This window comes from Hylaeus anthracinus, unplaced genomic scaffold (genome assembly GCF_026225885.1).
Source record: "Hylaeus anthracinus isolate JK02 unplaced genomic scaffold, UHH_iyHylAnth1.0_haploid 11989, whole genome shotgun sequence".
In the NCBI taxonomy this organism is placed as follows: domain Eukaryota; kingdom Metazoa; phylum Arthropoda; class Insecta; order Hymenoptera; family Colletidae; genus Hylaeus; species Hylaeus anthracinus.
The window spans coordinates 9,451,406-9,469,632 of NW_026534337.1; the positions used below are offsets into that span (position 1 = coordinate 9,451,406).

At 40.6% G+C, this 18,227-nt stretch overlaps 1 protein-coding gene across 5 annotated transcripts in view; it reads right to left on the bottom strand.

Moving 5' to 3' along the window:
* Nucleotides 1-1,149: 1,149 nt before the first annotated feature.
* LOC128887937 (synapse-associated protein 1) overlaps nucleotides 1,150-18,227 on the bottom strand; it is a 114,119-nt gene continuing 97,041 nt past the window's right edge. For 4 of the 5 annotated variants that reach the window (XM_054144454.1, XM_054144455.1, XM_054144456.1 and 1 more), the window contains 2 exons: nucleotides 14,295-14,465; nucleotides 1,150-6,326 (listed from right to left, as the gene is read on the bottom strand). In XM_054144454.1, coding sequence (XP_054000429.1) covers nucleotides 6,151-6,326; nucleotides 14,295-14,465 — 347 coding nt within the window. In that variant the 3' untranslated portion in view covers nucleotides 1,150-6,150. Of the gene's footprint in view, nucleotides 6,327-8,586; nucleotides 12,014-14,294; nucleotides 14,466-18,227 lie in introns of those variants that run through there. The other variant, XM_054144458.1, reaches the window with a different exon arrangement.

Here is an 18,227-nt window from a genome sequence, read left to right on the forward strand (position 1 = left end):
CACATGCTCACCACTCGATTATGTAATTTTTTTTCCAGTTTATTTTTCACGAGGTACACGACCGTTATTGTTACATTCCGCAATTATATTAATTAATTTCTTAATAGTTTCGGAATTTAATGTTTGCCACCTTACGTTCTCGTTAGTTATTCATTAATATATTATCATACTTTCAATGGAGTCAACAACATATATATATATATATTTTTTTTTTTTTTTATTTATTCTCATATGTATATATGTATATCATTTATATATACGTATCGGGTGTGTATGTTCATCCTTACGAGTGAATGCACTGTACCATAGGATTTTAGCTTTATTACACAATTCACAAAGTCGTATTTTGAAATAGGGGATTGCCGAAGTACACCATACACATAAGTCATTGAATGATTTTCGTTTGGCCATGAAATTTCAATTTGTTTCTATATCTCGAATCATTTTTTTTTCTGAGAGAAAGACGTTCGCTTATGTTCGAACAATACGGTCAAAGTATACTTTTTATCTCGCGTCTCAGTCTGGGCACAAGAGGACACAACAAAAAAAAAAAAAAAAAAATAAAAAAGAATACGGGACTATTTGTTACAGTACCCTTCGTTTCCTGATTTCTTTCTTTTCGTCGTTTACTCGCGAACGTCGTGCAACGCGCGAAGAACTATAACAGAAGGATCGGCACGGTGAACGAAATCGACAGAGTACGTACAACAGGTCGCCAACGAAAGACTCGACATCGCAATAGAGTTCACAGAGAGACAGAGTTATTCGCCCGCTAATTTCTTATAAGGGCGTGTCCCTTAAATAATAATAACAGGGCCGGCGGTGATCTTTTGCGGCGCCGGGTTAAAAAATGTTGCGGGGCCTGAATTCACATTCGAATCCTACACTTAAATTTTACAACGAGGAATCACTTATTTACAAATGCTATATATTTTTTATAAGACGAATATTAAATAATAATATTAGTTTGTCTGGAAAGTCCGTGCCGATTTCTGGTAGGTGGTACACGTCTGTTTATATTAAAATGTTTGAAAACAATTAACATAGGCGCATCCCTTAAAAGGTGGAAAGGTTGTGGAACAAAATGGTATTTATATAATTCAATAAATATATATATCAAAATTCAAATATGCCTTTGAATTTTTCTTAAAACTTTGCCACGAACTTTCTGAACAACCCAATACTTTGATGATTTTTGTCACTCTTTTCAATTTAATCATCGTTACTAAAAAAATGTCTTGCATCTCAGCAAAAGTTGCTTTCATTTGTTAATGGTATCATCAGTCTGTAAAGAGTTAATCAAAATCGGTGCCTTTTAATTCGGTAATTTTCGTAGACCGCGAGACCTTTTAAAACGCGGGGCCGGGTTCCGACGAACGCGCTGAATTTGCCTTGCGCCGGCTCTGAATAATAATAAAAAAAGAAAGAAAAGGCGAACATAGCGTTCACTACAGAAGTGGTATATAATTATATATCGACCCAGTGGGCCCTTTGTGTGAAAATAGCGAGGGAATCACACTGTACTCGGCTGTGGCTTAAGAAATACACAATTATCGCTTCGGGGATTTATTCAGCCACATATATATTTGTATGCATATATTTTTATTCATATACACCTATCCTCCGACTTACACGGTATCTATGCTGCGTCATGTTTTTTTTAGTGCCGTTTGTATTTTAACATTGACATTAAACACAAAATAGTGTATTTTTTTATTGATCTTTCTCCTGGGAAAGTAATACAAAAATGTTTGAAGTAATTATTAAATTAAATATAACTGTCTAAATTATATCCCTTTAGTTCTTTTCGATCTACACTGTTTTTTTAATGCGAAACCACGACTCGATGATATATCATGTAAATCGAGGGACAGGTGCGCAACACTCGGTGTCTCCGTCTTCCATTAACTCCGACAAACTTAGGCCCGAATCATTGCGACATCTTAACGTTAATATATGTATATGCATGGGTACATATACGTATATTTATATATTTATATTTAATATAACATGTATACATCCAGCTGACGACTAGTGCGAATGATAAACACTTTCACGGCGCGTTGAGTTCAGAATTAATCTCTCCTTACGTCTTCTCGAAGAATTAGCTCCCGCTTGACATACCATCTCGCCTTTGACTTACGTCGAGTTCACCGTTTTCTAGGTTTCAATTGACGAATGATCGGGACCTCAACATAGAAGCGCACGTAGAACGAACACCTCGACGGGAAACGCAACGATTTTGCCAAATCGCCTTTCGTTGACTGTTTGTTCGAGTACAAGGATAGCTTGCATGGTTTTCTGCGATTCCGTGCATACGTAGTGTTGTTCGAGATACGTGTAATGATAGTCTCAGAGTACGGCGAGCACTCGTACTAGTGGCACTACAAGTAAATATACCGATATCACTAGTCCACGTGCTAAGTGTTATCTGAAACATCGTGAAAGAGCGTTGAGCTTTCAAACATTGTTTGTATCCACGTACTCGACATTGTTATTAACTCCTGCCTACAGTTTATAGAGAAAAGAGCTTCTGATCATACCAAGCTCAATTTATATTTAAAACCAAGAATACCATGCAAACTGTTCCTGTATCTTCTCGACTAATCGCTCCCAATTGTTAGGGTAACAAATAATACCTCCTCCTTTTTTGCATGTAACATTAAGAATCAAAAGATTCAATTTCTGGCGTTAATTTCACCGTCCACGCGAGAAAGACTTCAAACCTCGACGAAACGCTACTTTATAGCCCAGTATATCCAAAACTTGATCCAAGCAATTCCAGGCAACGATCGTTTGCTCGCGGAGCGCAACCCTTTATCGTCTCCGCGGTTTTCCCTCTATCCACAAATTGTTGTTTTGCCCCAGTTCCATCGAGAGCAGGGGAATTATTGGACGGCATGTCGCACGGAGAAAATCATCGTCGAGGAATTGTTGTTGCGGCCTACGACTATACACGACGACTGTATACTTCTATCGATTCGGTGACTTGTTTAATTGTTTCCTGGTCCGAGTCTCTCTTGCGTGGACACTGCTAGCCGAGGATCCAACGTGTTCTCTTTTAATTTTAAGCTAGTCTTGCAGGATGACGAAAAACACATTGTTTAATGTGTAGAAATATAAATAATTACAAGTACAATTCAGGAATTAATTTCACTTTAGGAATGAAATGAAAATTTTATATGTAAACGTTCCATCGAGGTGTGAGCACCTTAAATTATTTACTTAGGAAGGATATTGCGATAAAACTTTAATACAACGAAAGAAACATAGCTAATAATTTAACCAACCTCGTATCAACGATTGGGTATTGTTTTTCCAGGTGTCTTTGATATGGACTTGATAGACTGTGGATTTTCTGAATTTATTAACACATGTTGAAATATATTTCTTAAATTTACGTAATAATATTAATATTTTATTTTGCATAAGTGAATATAATCTACCAAAATTTAACTCAAAGATAACGTGGAAATTTAATTAATTATATCTCTAAACCTATCAAATGTCCACGTCCAATGTTTTGCACACATATTTGAGCAACAATATACACTACACCATTCTGCAAGGAAACGTTAAGATTGAAAGGGAACAGCTGGAGTCCTACCCTTGAGGGATCACAAGTGAATATACTCAATACATAGCGCGACACGTATAACAATTAAATCTGCGAATTCAACAAAAGAACAATTATATCTCTCGCGACGCGAACATCAACAATACGTCTCCTAACGATAAAAATAATCTCTCGATCGATCGTTGCGCGCAAGATAGATCCAGAGACGGCCAAATTTTGTACGAATAACAGTCGTTTGTAGAATTCCGATTCCTCAAACGTAAAATACAATTTATACAATTGAAATGTCAATTTTAATTAAACGAACAACGAGTTGCTCGTCCTTTATTCGTTATTCGATGCTTTTATCTAGACATGAATCATCTCATCCGTGGATGCATCGTCGCGGATCGCGAATAAGCTCGTCGAAATCGAGTTGATCTTTGGCATGCGACGAATCCACGATGAAACGTATCCGTTTACATTGTTTTTATTTTTTGTATAGTTTTTGGTTTCCTTTATCGAGGAAAAGCGTGTCCGATCCATCGAGTTCGTTTCGTAAAAAATAAATCGGACGACACGCGTTGATCGGTTTCGAAACGGTGTCCTTCGGCACACGGCAGTGTAATAATATCGGAAAGTCGTCGATCCTTCGAACCCGATGAAGAGTGTTTCAAATTTTGATTTTTTCTTTTATTTTTCCCTCTAATCGAGTCGTGTACATACTCCGTAGCACAGTGCATTTCGAGTTAACATCGTATAACGCGTTCGACACCGCGGCTGGCACGATTTTCACGCGTTATCTCTTTTGGTTTCTTTAATTAAATATCTTAACGGATCGAGAATCGTTACAAACGAGAAATTGTTTTCAAAATTCCTTGTCCCTCGGGTCTTAAACATTTTCCGTTCATGGGGGGGCGTGTACATTTTTCCATTTGTTTTACATCGATTCGTCCTCGTTAACCGGAGAACGCGTCGTCTAACAATTGACATAAAGTGTGGCGTTAAAGTGATACGTATTCCTCGTCGCGTTTACTCGCGTTCACACCCGTCCACCGATACACGCGCATATCCGGTAGATCCGCGAATTCGGTGATCGTCGACGGATGGAATCGACGGAGGTTCTAGAAGCGAGATCGATCGATCGACAAAATAATTTACAGTCTGTACAAGCGTAACCAGGACCAATCCCTTCTTCCCTCTCCGATCACTCGGATTCATTGTTTTCAATTCCATCATCTTCATCGTGCTCGAGGATCGCAAACGTGCCGTCTGTGACGACAAACAAACCTGGAGAAGCGGAAACAAGGAAGAGACTCTTTTTTTATTTTTTTTTTTTTACTTCCCCCTCCAGTCCCCTCTTTTCTTCGCCCCTCTCCGGTGCAATCGTCCGTGGCGAACGAAATGTCGTCTCGACCACCCTCGTTTCCTCTTCCCTGCCCGCTTTCGCCCTGCCTTATTCTCGCGTTATATACCACGCCGAACACCCACGACGCTCCGCAGTGGGCGTAACTTGCAGTGCTCTCGATTTAATCGGTTTTATCGAGCACTCGAGACCCCAATTTCGAGAGTGTAGGTCGCGACGGAAGGTATTCACCGCTCAAGGTCGTCCGCCCGATTGGAAATCGCGCAAGGCCAGGGTATAACTCTTTCGTATAGGGTCGTTGTATAGGATACGATGTTTGGCTAGGCTTAGAATAAGATTTCATTTAAATGTAAAAGAGGACAAATATAATTCTAAGAAGAACAAACCACAAGATAGACTTATCTTCTGTTGTGAATCAACACAAGGAGGAATCGTACTAGGTGTACACTGTGTCTCTTGGTTTGGACGAGACAATTTTGGAGAACGAATTTACTGAAACAAGTATAAGCAGGTTTAAGAAATGACTTGGTAAATAGATACTTAGTTTGAGTTTGTAGGGATTGTAATTTGCTTCTTTGTGGCTTCAAAAGTAGCGATGTGATCAAGGTTTGGAGTTGTTGTTTAGTTCAGAGGTGGTTGCCAGCAAAGCGCGTTGAGCCACAAATGACATTGCCAGGGAAAAAGGTATCTCGCTGTATCTTCAAACGCATCATTCGATACTAAGCTCCTCTATGGTATCCCGTAACACGTCACGCAAGGCTCATCGTGGCTGCTTTCGTTCAACTTGTGGTAACCCAGTTCAGAGTTGATCAGTAGAAGAGCCCCTACTCCTTACAGATCCAATGCAGAGTGGGGATAGAAGCTCCGCCTCTGGGCGGTACTAGACTGGCCAAAGTCCTGGTGGGGGGACTGCTGACCTCGAGCGACCAAAACCTTTCGCCTTGACTTCAAATTGACTTCTCAAACACCGTAGATCCTCTAAGTGGGTCTCTATTCTCGCGGTTTTGCGGGCAGCATCTCAAAGAAGACAGGTAGAAAGCGAAAGGGAAGAGAGGACCCAACCCGGAGATCCTTTCGCCTAGAGAAGCGATCTCCTCACTTCCTGGGAGGAAGGTTGAAGGAAGAGAAAGACACAAACCCACCCCCGGCGATCTCTGACACGATGAACAGGATCTCAATTGAAGCGACGAGATCGTCTCTAACCGGTCGCAAAGAGGATCTCCTCGGCTCACTTGAGGTCCTCGTCGTCCACGTTGGCTAAAAGGTCGTCGATATGCTTCTGCCAATCTTTATCCGTCGCGTGGTGCCCGACGACAGGCGCTGCGATGGCGCTCTTCATCTCGTTGCCCGTAACCACCTCGTAATCCTTCAGCTCGGCCTCCAATTCGCGTTCCCACTCTTCTTCTGCGGAGATTCACAAGCAGCGTTGTAGCTATTTTCAAGCGGGTCTCGCGAGTCTGCACGTTTCTTTGGGTGTGAAGTTGTATCTGGCGGTGTCTATTTGTCTTTGTGTACGTGTAAATGTGTTCGTGTATGTTTTCGTATGGTTTACATGGGTGTTTTGCGACGACAGAGCGTTCGTCAGCGTTCGACACGAGTCGCGATTTTCCACAGAGCTTACAGCATCTCGCGTTCCTGTTTCTTCGCATCGATCTCGCGACGCGTGTGTCTTCTCCGTGCGCCGGTGTGGGAGAATTTAATCGTGTTCCTGTGTTAGTGTTAGTTGGATGAAGCTTGGGAGGGGGTACCGAGGGGGGGGGGGGGGAGAGACAAAAACTCAAACCACACAAGGACAGAGAAACGAGGCTGGGGGTGGGTTAGAAACGTGAAACGGAACCGTACGAAGGCTTTCCGGCGTGCCTCGCAACCACGCGTCCCTTTTAATCTACCCTGACGAGCGTCGAAGCGTTTGTCTAGCTCTCAGCAAAGACGAAATCAATTTTCTTTACGGTTCCTTGGACGCGAGCGTCTTCGAAAGTGGAACTGCATCGTGGATGATATTTGGAACGATTGTAAACTTGCTGGTTCGTAAACTAGAAATTTGGATACATATTTTTGGAGTACTTGATCTGAATAAAAATTGTGTTTATTTATTTGAATTGAATTGATCGTGATCGAATGTAGAGAATTTAAAGAAAGATCGATCAAATGCAGGAAATAAATTATATTTATCACGCTATGTGCTGTACATACTGTGATACCGAATAAAAAGATCATGAAAATTCAAGTAACACGTTTGTATAATTTGTTGAATTAGGTGGCATATTTAATCTTTTCGATTATTAAATTTCAACCTTCTATTTATTTCATTTTAACGAAATAAATTTCAGTTTGTTTCGAGAGCTAACAATTTTCATATTCGTCGACCCAATATTTATGTAATAAATGAGAGAACCGATTGGAAATTGTACAAACATGTAACGCAATTGTCTCCCTCAGAGAAAAATCAACTCGATACTGGCGTGGATTTTTTGTCCCCGGATTGGGAATGGTTCTACAATTTAATGAAAACCGCTCAACATTTTTTCTTCGGTGTTGCGATCCTTTTGATTCATATTTTTTTTCACGATAACCTGGGACGTGTCAACTGTGAAAACAAATTTTTTTACACTCCGCGCGTGACGAGGCATCGATTCAATCATCTATACATGAACAAATTCCCACGAGTTGCCGAAATATAAATACACGAGCGAACGTCGAAAATATTGGAGGACCCTTCGATACGTGGAAAAGGGTTTACTTAAAATATTTTCGAATATTAATCGAGTTATTTTATCGTTAAGCACTTTAACGATCTCTCTTTAAATTTATATTTTCCAAATTAATAAAAGTTAGAAGCGAGAACATGGGAAATATTTTACCAATTACTGCCAGGTTCAAATGGAAAATTTTTAATTAACGTATCTAATAATTTTCTCCATCAAAAAGTTCTCTCAAATTATCCAAATGATAACATTCTACTTTTAATTTAATTTAGAGAATCACTGCGAATAATTGTACAATTTAATCCTTGTTCAGAGATGGTGATTGAGTATGATTGCTGAGAATTAGACAGACTCTTGATATCCTCGGAGATCATACGAAGCAGGCTTTTCCAACGGAAAGGGACGCGAGCAGTTCCGAACTGGAAATCACCCCCGTCGCGATAGCTCTGTTGGCGTGCGCGTCCCCGCTGAAACAATCGGAACCAAGACAAGTACCCGGGGTCGATTGATCGAACTGGGTGAAACCCTATTCTCCGGGAACGCGATTTAAGTAATTACGTCGCGTAGAGGGATTCCGTTGAACGCGTCTGAGCGCCTACGGGGAATCAAAGTCAACCTGGCTGTCCAAAACTCTCCGCCATCACGAGTGCATCGGTGTGTTCTCCCCTGGCTCGTTCCTGGTCTTCCCTGACAACTCTGCTAAATTATTAGGGTGTCCCAGACAATTTCAGACATTTTAAAATCATGATTTACGAATCATTGAATAGTGAGTATAACGAAATGAAATTCTAAGGGTGGCGATTGATTATCTTTTTATATTTTTTATTAAATTAAATGCATTTTTCTGTGGAAGAAGGCATTCCATGTATGTATGTATGTTTGGTGTGATATGAAACTTCATTTAATTTAACAATCTTCATTTCAAGTAAGTTATATGATTGATTTCTTTAAAAAAAAAAAATATATATATATATATATATACATGTCGAATTAAATAACCTCCTTCTTTTCGAAGTCGGTTAAAAAATATATAGTAACATATCCAAAATGTGGTACAATTTTACCTCAGATAATCTATTTCCACAGGTGGTTTAAGAATAACAGGAAGACGATTGAAACGAGCAATATTTTCTGGGACACTCTAATACCCTAGGAATCCAATGACAGAGACGGTTAAAAATTATATGGTGACAACCTACTGCAATTATAATCAGTGCGATGTTTCGGTGCAGTATTAACACAATTTCAGTTATAATTTTAATTAAAAATTCAAACTCCAAATAACTGGTGCATTACAAAAATTGCATCTATGTATGTGCAGAAAGGGATCCCAAGTAATCGTTATTTAGATAAAAACTCTGCCTATCTCTGTCCCACAAACGCCAAAATTTTCACGAACGACGCGACACGCGCCCCCTTTTTCCCTTTAGCACCCACTGTACATATCGATTCGTCTTTACATGCGCTCTCCATGTCGAGTCGGCCTCGACGTTCGATGGCCTCGCGAACGCCTATCGAGACTCGTCCCTGTCTCGTTTTATTATTGCACCCTCGTAGTCTTTGCAAGCCAGAGCATTGTCGACAAAAATTAGTCTTCCTCTATGCTTATATCATTTGATTTGTGTAAAGAAGTTGTTATCATTAACAGAAAAAAAAAAAGAGTGATTTAACATATGCAGTGGATGCAGATTTTAGTTTTCTATTAGGTAATTTGCTTGATAATTAATAAATAATCTTATTCCTCTTATTCTAGTTTCCTTCATCAAACCTAAATAATTTCTTTAACATAGCCGCGACTTGAATGAAAATCTTCGTTAATATTATTTAAATATCAAAGTATCATTAATGATCTTCAAATCATAAAGTAAAATCAACACAACATTCCCTTCATCAAACCTAAATAATTTCTTTAATATACTCGCGACTTGAATGAAAATCTTCGTTAATATTATTTAAATATCAAGGTATTATTAATGATCTCCAAATCATAAAGTAAAACCATGTCAACAGGTTCAGCCAGCAGGCAAGAGCCATTGTGTAAATGTACAGTGATAAATTACAGCACCCTTATAATTCCACACCCTTCGTATATCAACGACTTATCCCCATTTATATCGCAATAAATAAATAAATAAATAAATAAAAGTACTTCAAATGCACAGGACGGGGTGGATAGTTCCGTGACTGTATACCTTGCAAAGACTACAGTTGCAACAAACGAGCGGTTCGTATCGTCGTTTCTCTCACCGTTATTCCCGTAATCGAGTATTTTTACAGCTCGCACACCCCCTACTTGCCTTTTCCTTCATCCCCGTAATCGTGTGCACCGGTGCACGTGCAGGATTCTCTCGCGTGCTCGCTCGTACGCCGCTCGAGCGTTCGTCCATACGGAAAACGCGGAACTCGCGTTAATTAATTTCGTTTCCTCCTAGCTCCTTCTCGCCGGCCTCCACTCCCCAACCCCCCGAGAAGACTAATTTTTTGGTGTTTTCTCTTATTTGTTTTCTTATTTTTTACTTTTTTTTTTTTCTTTCGTCTTTTACGTTAATTAATATCCACGTTTCTATCGTTACTTGTTTTACTTTTGTTTTAATTCGCGATTACTCGTGCTCGCTCGGGTGGACGGGCGTGTAAACCGGTCGCCTCGTTTAATCCATTGATTTAAACACGTACATTATAAGTTTTAATCGGAAGGAAATCACTACGAAGAATTACACCCACGAGAGACGAGACGAAGTTACACCTCAATCTCCGGTTATTATTTTTTTTACTTTTTGTTTTTAAAACACGTATTGTCGTTCAACGAATATTTTTTTAGTTTATCTTATTCTCATTCCTCTCTCCAACGCGTTCGCGCTCACCTCGCTCCTGATACCATTTCCGCCCCGCCCGTTACCGCGTCGGTATCCGGTACCGCGCGTGGGCGGGCGGGTGACAATTTGTTTTTTTTTTTCTTTCCCCCACCTGCGAAGGATGGCGTCTCGAAATTGTCTAACGTTTCTCTCGAAAGACTCGATTCGCTACTTTTTTTTTTTTTCCCTCGAAAAACCGTACCGTACGCGTCCCTCGGTTGCATCGACAGTTTCTCACCCCCGACGAATCCTGTTCTTAAACGTTTTACAACACGGAGAGAATCGACAAGTGACAATTATAATGAAGACAGACAGACGACAGACAGACAGACAGACAGACATACAGACACTTAAGTCGAGCGTTTAATCTTTGCTTGTTACTCGATATTCTGGCTAAAAGGAAATTTCTTAATCTCCTCTCATTATCTCCTCGAAAGCGTTCTCTCTCTCTCTCTCTTTCTCTCTCTCTCTCATTTTCCTCTCGCATACAATCTATCTATCTATCTCTCTCTACTCTTTCACACATGCTCACGCGTACTTCCCTCTGTCCATCCATCTCCTCGGTCTCCGACCACGTGCCCAATTACTCGCGTGCGCCTAGCGCGATCGGTATTACGTTTACGCGTTCGCCTGATCACGTTTCAAATCCGACGTATTTCCAAACGCTGTTTCCTCTCGCATGGTTGTTATTCTCCTATGCTTCGCTTCTCCCTCTCCCGAACGCGGTCGAGTTCTCGACCGTTTTTTTTAGTATATCTATTTCATGTTTAAGAAAGACGATCCCGATTCCCATAGCGTCGAATCGTCGAACGACACGAACGAGTCGATTAATCGTCGACCACGACGGAAATCGTTTGTTTTGCAACCCCCTGAAGCACGAGATTTCGCGTCATCGGGGGTATGCATCGCAAGGGGGAAATCGGAAACGAAAAAGAAATCGGCAAGAGAATTTTATTTGCACGTTAATTAATTCTCCGAATAACGCGCTAAGAGAAACCAATGTGCTCCTTAATAAATTAAGAGATCAATTCGGGAAAATTTCGGCAAAGATCGCAGCTGGTGCATTATTCGAGGAATAATACAACAACGGAAACTATAATTTGTTTAAAAATTCAGAGATTAATCTAGACGAAAATGAGATCCCTGATAGTCCATTACTCGATGAATAATGCGCTATCAGGAACCATTGTTCCCTTCTTTACGGAATAAATGAAAAATATTCCGAGATTAATGGCGCCGGGAGCATTCGGAAACGAAAGATAAGGATCGTCCCGTGGGAAGATCCCACGATCCTTTCAAAGGGAGCCCAGCTGGTGCAACGAAAACACAGAACAGACGTAAAGCTCCTTAAAAGAAAAAAAAAAAAAAAGAAAACAAACGCAAAAGAGGGAGAGGGGGTTCGAGGAGATCGTGAACGAGAATCGAGAAATCAACGTCGGTTTTCGAGACGGGAAAAGAAGTATGTCGTATTATTTTTCTGAGGGGTGTGATTTGGATAATGCTTATATCTGGGAAGTTTCTCCTCTTCTTTAGGCTGTTGACAAAATAGAATGGAAAGCGGTCGTTTAGTCACATGAGGCATCATATTAGAGACAGACATAGTCGGGCAGGCTCGAGCAAACTAACGTGAAGACAAAGGTCTCTGACACATACGGTATAGTAAATGGGTAGGGGAGGATTCGTACACGAGCAATCCCTACAGAAAAGCACACCGATAGGAAAGTTGGAACAAGCTGCTTTCGCATGGAGAACGGGATGTACACAGACTACGGGTGACAACGACTCTAAACGCTGGTGAAAAGGTGGAACATAGAGATCGAGTTTCACGATGACGTTGATTCACGTGTATACTCACGGGGGAGGATGTATGCTTGGACACCCGGGTCTTGGGCATAGATCACTCGATCGCAGGAAAATCTCTTTTCTTCCGTTCACTGCTCGTCGAAATTTTATTTCCATTTCATAAGATGCTTACGTCTCATTTCAGGTAGGATGCTACATATTCTTGTGGAGATTAGGATTCAGATTCATCCTTGTATACGAGTCACTTCGAGCTATCGATCCGAATCGGATTACAATTTTCATGGTCGTGAAAAATATATTTTTGAAATAAACATTCATTATTAGGTATTTCAAGGATGTTAAAATAGCCAAATTGTTTGAAAATGCTTTACACGCGAACTTTTGCAAATTGCGGTTGTAATGAAGATTGCAATAAACGTTTATTGGCGAACGTGCGGTCGAAAATATTTGCTCATATAAAAACTCATCGATGAATATTTGGGTTGTTCAATATTCTGTAAATTGATAACAAAAATATCGTTCACGATGCGTTTATTCCACGCGAAAAAAATAATATATAATTCAGACACCGTAAACTCCAATCGCAGACAATCCAATTGTAAATAAATTATTTTTGGAACGAAACCTAGGTTCCGAACATGAAATCTACATGCTCGAAGTGAATCCGTAAGTCCATATTTTGACGATATCACGACAAAGGTTCCACGATTGAATATTCGTCGATTCCCGCCAGCAAACGGAGACGAAAAGAGACTTTTCCTCTTTGATATATTTCGTTGGTGGTCGTAACGGAACAACGCGCGAACATTATCTGTTTTTTCAAGCACTGCGTTCCGTGGTTAATTGTTGAGGTGTGTGTATAGAACAATTTCCAAGTAACGTGCACACGTGGATTCTTTCATATTTTTTTTTGTTCTTTTTCGAGGGTAGTCGATCGAGGACGTTGCACGTTCGCGAACGGTGAAGCACAATCGAAACAACCGTTTGGCAGGATTCCTCTTTCAGGTTCGTGTTCTCAAACTGGCTTTAGTCGTTCATCATTAGCCGAGGATTTACAGTTGTGTGTAATCTGAATCAATTGTGTTACGAACAGGGCACGAGTGTTTCTAGATAGTCACGCATCTAGGCACTGACCGTGTCCACGGTTAATCTGATTACGATCGATTAACACTTAGGCAGTCGATCGAGTTTCGTCCGATAGCAAATTATTCAGCGCACGAAATCTGTGATCCGTTTTAAAATTGGAAAATAGAGAAGGTAGCACGATGCAATTTCTGGATACGATATGTAAACGAGGCTCCAAGTAAAGCGAGAAATAAGTGGCGGGTGTTTCGAGGCAATTTTGCGATGGGAGATTCCCGAAATTAAACTGCGTTCTTTCCTCACGAGACTTTAAATATTATTGATATTTGATTATTGATTTGATTACTTTTGGCTACTTAAATTTGATCTGGTTAATGTGTTGAACGTCACGTCACTCATATATGAATGACAGAGCTTTGCATTCTAAGAGACAATTAATTTTAAGTGCTAAGTGTTAATGAAAACAAATCTGGATAGAATTCTCAAATTTTGAGGACAATATAAAAATAAGTAATACGACAAATGTTAGATTCTATGGTGTCCAATTGTCTCGAGACAAAATTTTAGCCCTGTAGACATTTCTACATGAGTCAGTCTAGAACCCGTTAATTCAGTTTGTATTATCACAAATAAGAACCAAGTTGCACATTATATACGTCACAAAGTTAATAATTGGATGCATACACATCTGTCAATTGAGTAATTCTTTCATATATCTTCAACGTTCAAGTGATACAACTGCCTAAGCGATCAGACACTTCCACAACCCAACAGTTGAGAAGTCCTCGCTGTTTAAACTTTCCACGACCAGATTCTTTGGAATAAACGAATGAGATCGAGGAATCCTGCCGCGAGTTAGAAGGATGTGCTTCGTGTTCCGCGCATTCGTCCTTCGCAAGCAAAGTTAACGACGACCAACGACCACTAACCTTTCGGTGGCTGCATCCCCAACTTTTTCATGCCCTCTCGGACCTCTTCGAGGTCCGTGTCCGAGATCCTCATGCTATCGGACACGAATTCGTGGCCTGGCGAATCGGCCAGCGCGCTGTTACTGCTGGTGGTCATGGTTCCGCTGGTTTCCTGGCCAGTGGTCACTTGAACTGTTCGCAAGACAACACTCACGGCTAAACTAGAAGGGTCGGGAGCTGCCTAACGCTAAGCTCTACGCGTAACTAGGGCTGGTTAGCTTCCTTTTTCTATTGCGGCTAACTGTTTGTGCGAAATACGTGTGGCAACTATGAGAAGCTCGCTGCACTTCTGTTTATAACGTGGCGATGACGTAACAAGACTGGATGGAAGAACACACGCAATAAAAGTGTGCATTCTTGAAGCATTTTCCAGATTTTTTACTGTGAAATATATTTTTCTTTACTTTACTATTGTATAATTTTAGTGTTACTAGTCTGCATGTGTGCAGCATGGAAAAGACTCTGTATAAATACAGGATATCTGAGATATACTTTACGCGAAGTGAACGTGTGCATACTTTAAGCATTTTCCAGATTTTTTACCGTGAAGTATATTTTTCTTTATTTTAATATTATATATCTTAGATATCAGGATATCCTGATATCTAAGATATACTTTACAGGAATTTGTCACGTTCAAAAATGTCAAGTGTAAAATCAGATTTGTATGTATTTGAAAGAAAGATCGGTAATGGACCACTTAAAATCGAGTACTTTTATCTCGCTTTATTCTACACATACAGCACCCGAACTTGTTAAATTAGTAATACAAAGAAGTGTATTAGTTCATTTTCCAGCAAAATACTATAACGCGAAGAACAGAGATGCACTCGAAACACTTGAGTGCATAATTACACAAACGTGGCTCTAATTAGAACAACGTGGAAACGTCAAAGTTATTTAAGCCTGGAGGCCAAAGGGGAGTCTCCACTCTTTAACCATCCCCCATAATTTCTATCCGATTCACCGTTGAGCTAATTTTCTCAGAAGACGTGTAAGCAGAATTTCAGTGCTCTCTGTTTGTATTCGTCGTACTTCAGAATGCGCCACCGGGAAACTTACTGTATAAACGTTCCGAGGAATATCTTGGCTACCTCGGTAACCGCTTTAAATTCTTGCCAGTCTTATTACCTCTTCACCGAGTCGGTTTATCAATAATCGTTAGGGTGAGTTCATATGGAAAAAAGTTGATTCACGGAACACCGGAAGACATCCGAGTTCCCAGAGAACTCTGCAGACGTGGACAGAAGTTTTTGCGCCACGATGTAATAGTTGGCTACTTAAACCGCGACATCCTCGAGTTTCTCCATCATTTTTCGCTCGAGGACGTATTTACACTTTATCTCAGTTACGAAACGAACATGAGCGTCGCGGCTCGCCATCAACAAATTGCGAGCTGACGTCTTTAATCGTGCACGATGAAATACGACGTGAAAGTGGCCATTTGTAATGCTTTTTAGGAAATAGAAACTAAATTTTTCTATTCCTCAAGGGGATGTTGAAGAATATTAATGTAGGATGAACAGTGGGTTTCAGTACGGTGTTTTATTTTGGATTGAGTTCACATTCATGATATATTTAACACATTAATCCCAAATATGGTCGACAGTGCTTCTCACTCGAGAACTATAAAAATTGATTCTAAGAGTTGAGTGTCAAAGAAAATGAATTTGGATGAAATACTTAAATTTCGCTGAAGCTACAAAAATAAAAAATAAAATGTAATCACAGTAGAAATTTTCAAGAGTATCAGTCTGGCAGTCAACGTGTTAACGTTTCCTGGAGAAAGAATTTCAATGAACAAGCATACAGAAAGAAGAAAAAATATTTCTCCAATGTACATCGTCTCCTGATACCTTGCAATGCACGAACACACCAAAAATGGCCACCTTGTATCGTCCTTTCGTTTTCCGCGTATCAAAGAAATAATTGAGGGAGTTATCGAACCGTCAACGCGTCCTCGTGGATCCATCGAGCTTCGAATAAGTTCCTGGAATCCCAGCGAGATTTCGTGGATCGAATTCTCATTTAGCGAAAGAGGAGATCCCGGTTCAATGCACGGAGACAGTCGTCGCGGATCGGAGGAAGGGTGAAAAGCCTCCTGGAGGGATGCTCGCGAAATGATTTTCAGAATTCACGGGAATCGGACAAGTATTCCAGCGACTCGGACTCGTATTTCGTTTTATCACGTCGGCTCATCTCTTCTCAGAGAAATTCCATTGTTTGTTCGTCGATCTCCTCCCATCGGAGGACTTCATCCTCCTCCGATTCCGCACCTCTTTATCATTACTTTTTTTGGACTCTAGAACGCGACCAAATAGCGAGCTAGCAACGTACTGGCGTGCTGATTTCCAGTCGAACGTATATCAATATTTTATCGGGAATTATCGTTTCACCTCGAATTAACGTTGCATTTATAATTTTGACATGCACGGCGAGTAATAACGACGCGATTTCAATCAGCCGCGCGGCTCGATAATTCTGACCACGACAACCCCCTCCCGATACGATATCGCTTATAACTTTTAGAGAAATCTATTGCATCGTGTCGTTCGGGGACGAAATTCCGTCCTGTGCCTGGCTGCGTTCATCAAATTATGTTTCACGGTGTATTAGTGGCCCGTGCGATACGAGCAAATGGCCCGGAATAAAATTTAATTGCTAATTGAGGGGGTGTTCTAGTGTGAATTACCAAAAAATCATTTTCTCGTTTAAAATTCGGAATGTATTATTCTAGTGTGAATTTTCAAGCAATCATTTTCTTGTCTAAGATTTGTAACTTGTGTTCAATTATCAATATTTCTTAATTATTCTGGCTTCATGGGCGAGATTGATATCAATACAGATGTTTCTTGATGCGCATACATTTTTTAAAGGGGTCTGTACAAGATCACCTGTACGACGTTTTATTCCGAGTATTTTCATTAAAAATAAATTATGTACATTCTTAATATACGAATAAATACGTGTGCAAATCCCCACAGAAGAATTCCTCATGAATTAAAAACAAAAGAAATCACTCTAGAACACCCTTTTAGAACATCTACGACCAATACGATTACCTTTCCAAAAATAAAACGCAGCAAGCACACTTTCTAATTTCAGACTCGACGTATCCACAGAAAGAACGAATAGGTTCTCAGGATCTCTAAAAACCATTCCCCGACGAAAATAGTTTGGTAAACGGTTGCTAAGTCCACCGATACAGCGAGAAACGACCAATTCTCGCGCTTCGATCCGCCAGTACGTTGCTCGCGGCCCGTTAACGGACGGATAAATCTACGTGGCGCATAAACTGCTCAAATGTGCCATGCAAGAAGATCTCATCACAGAAAAGGTCGTTGGAACGAGTCGTAGATCAGGCGTAAACGGATCACGACGCCCGTAAACGCTCCTTCGCCTGGCGATTACATTTTTTTCCCGATTGGAGCTTTTCGTTTACAGGCGTAGCGCCCCGAGATTAAGGAGGGTTGAAAATTCTCCTCGATGAGGGAACAAGGAGATTCCAACTCAAGCAGCTCGAAACTGCAATGCAAACTAGAAGGCAGCGAATACCAGAGAACAAACGAAAAGGGCGTGTGTACGTAGCACGGCCTCTCTGATCGACCCTTTCGACGTCGACCTCGATGGTCGACCATCGACTCGCCTAATGGCCTCTCGTTTCTTTCTTTTCGCGCGTTTCCCATGAATACGGGATACAGGAATGCTTCTCTCGCGCGACTGTTATATCGTAAACAGAATTCTCAAATGAATTGAAATTCTCGACTGGTAGCGCCGGCCTCGCAGGGATCTATCTCATTGTTTTTTCAAAGGAGAATGCGAATTTCGTCTCTCTGGTTCCATTCTTGAGTCCCTTCGGGCCTACTGTGCGTTGCAATGGGGATTATTTTTTGA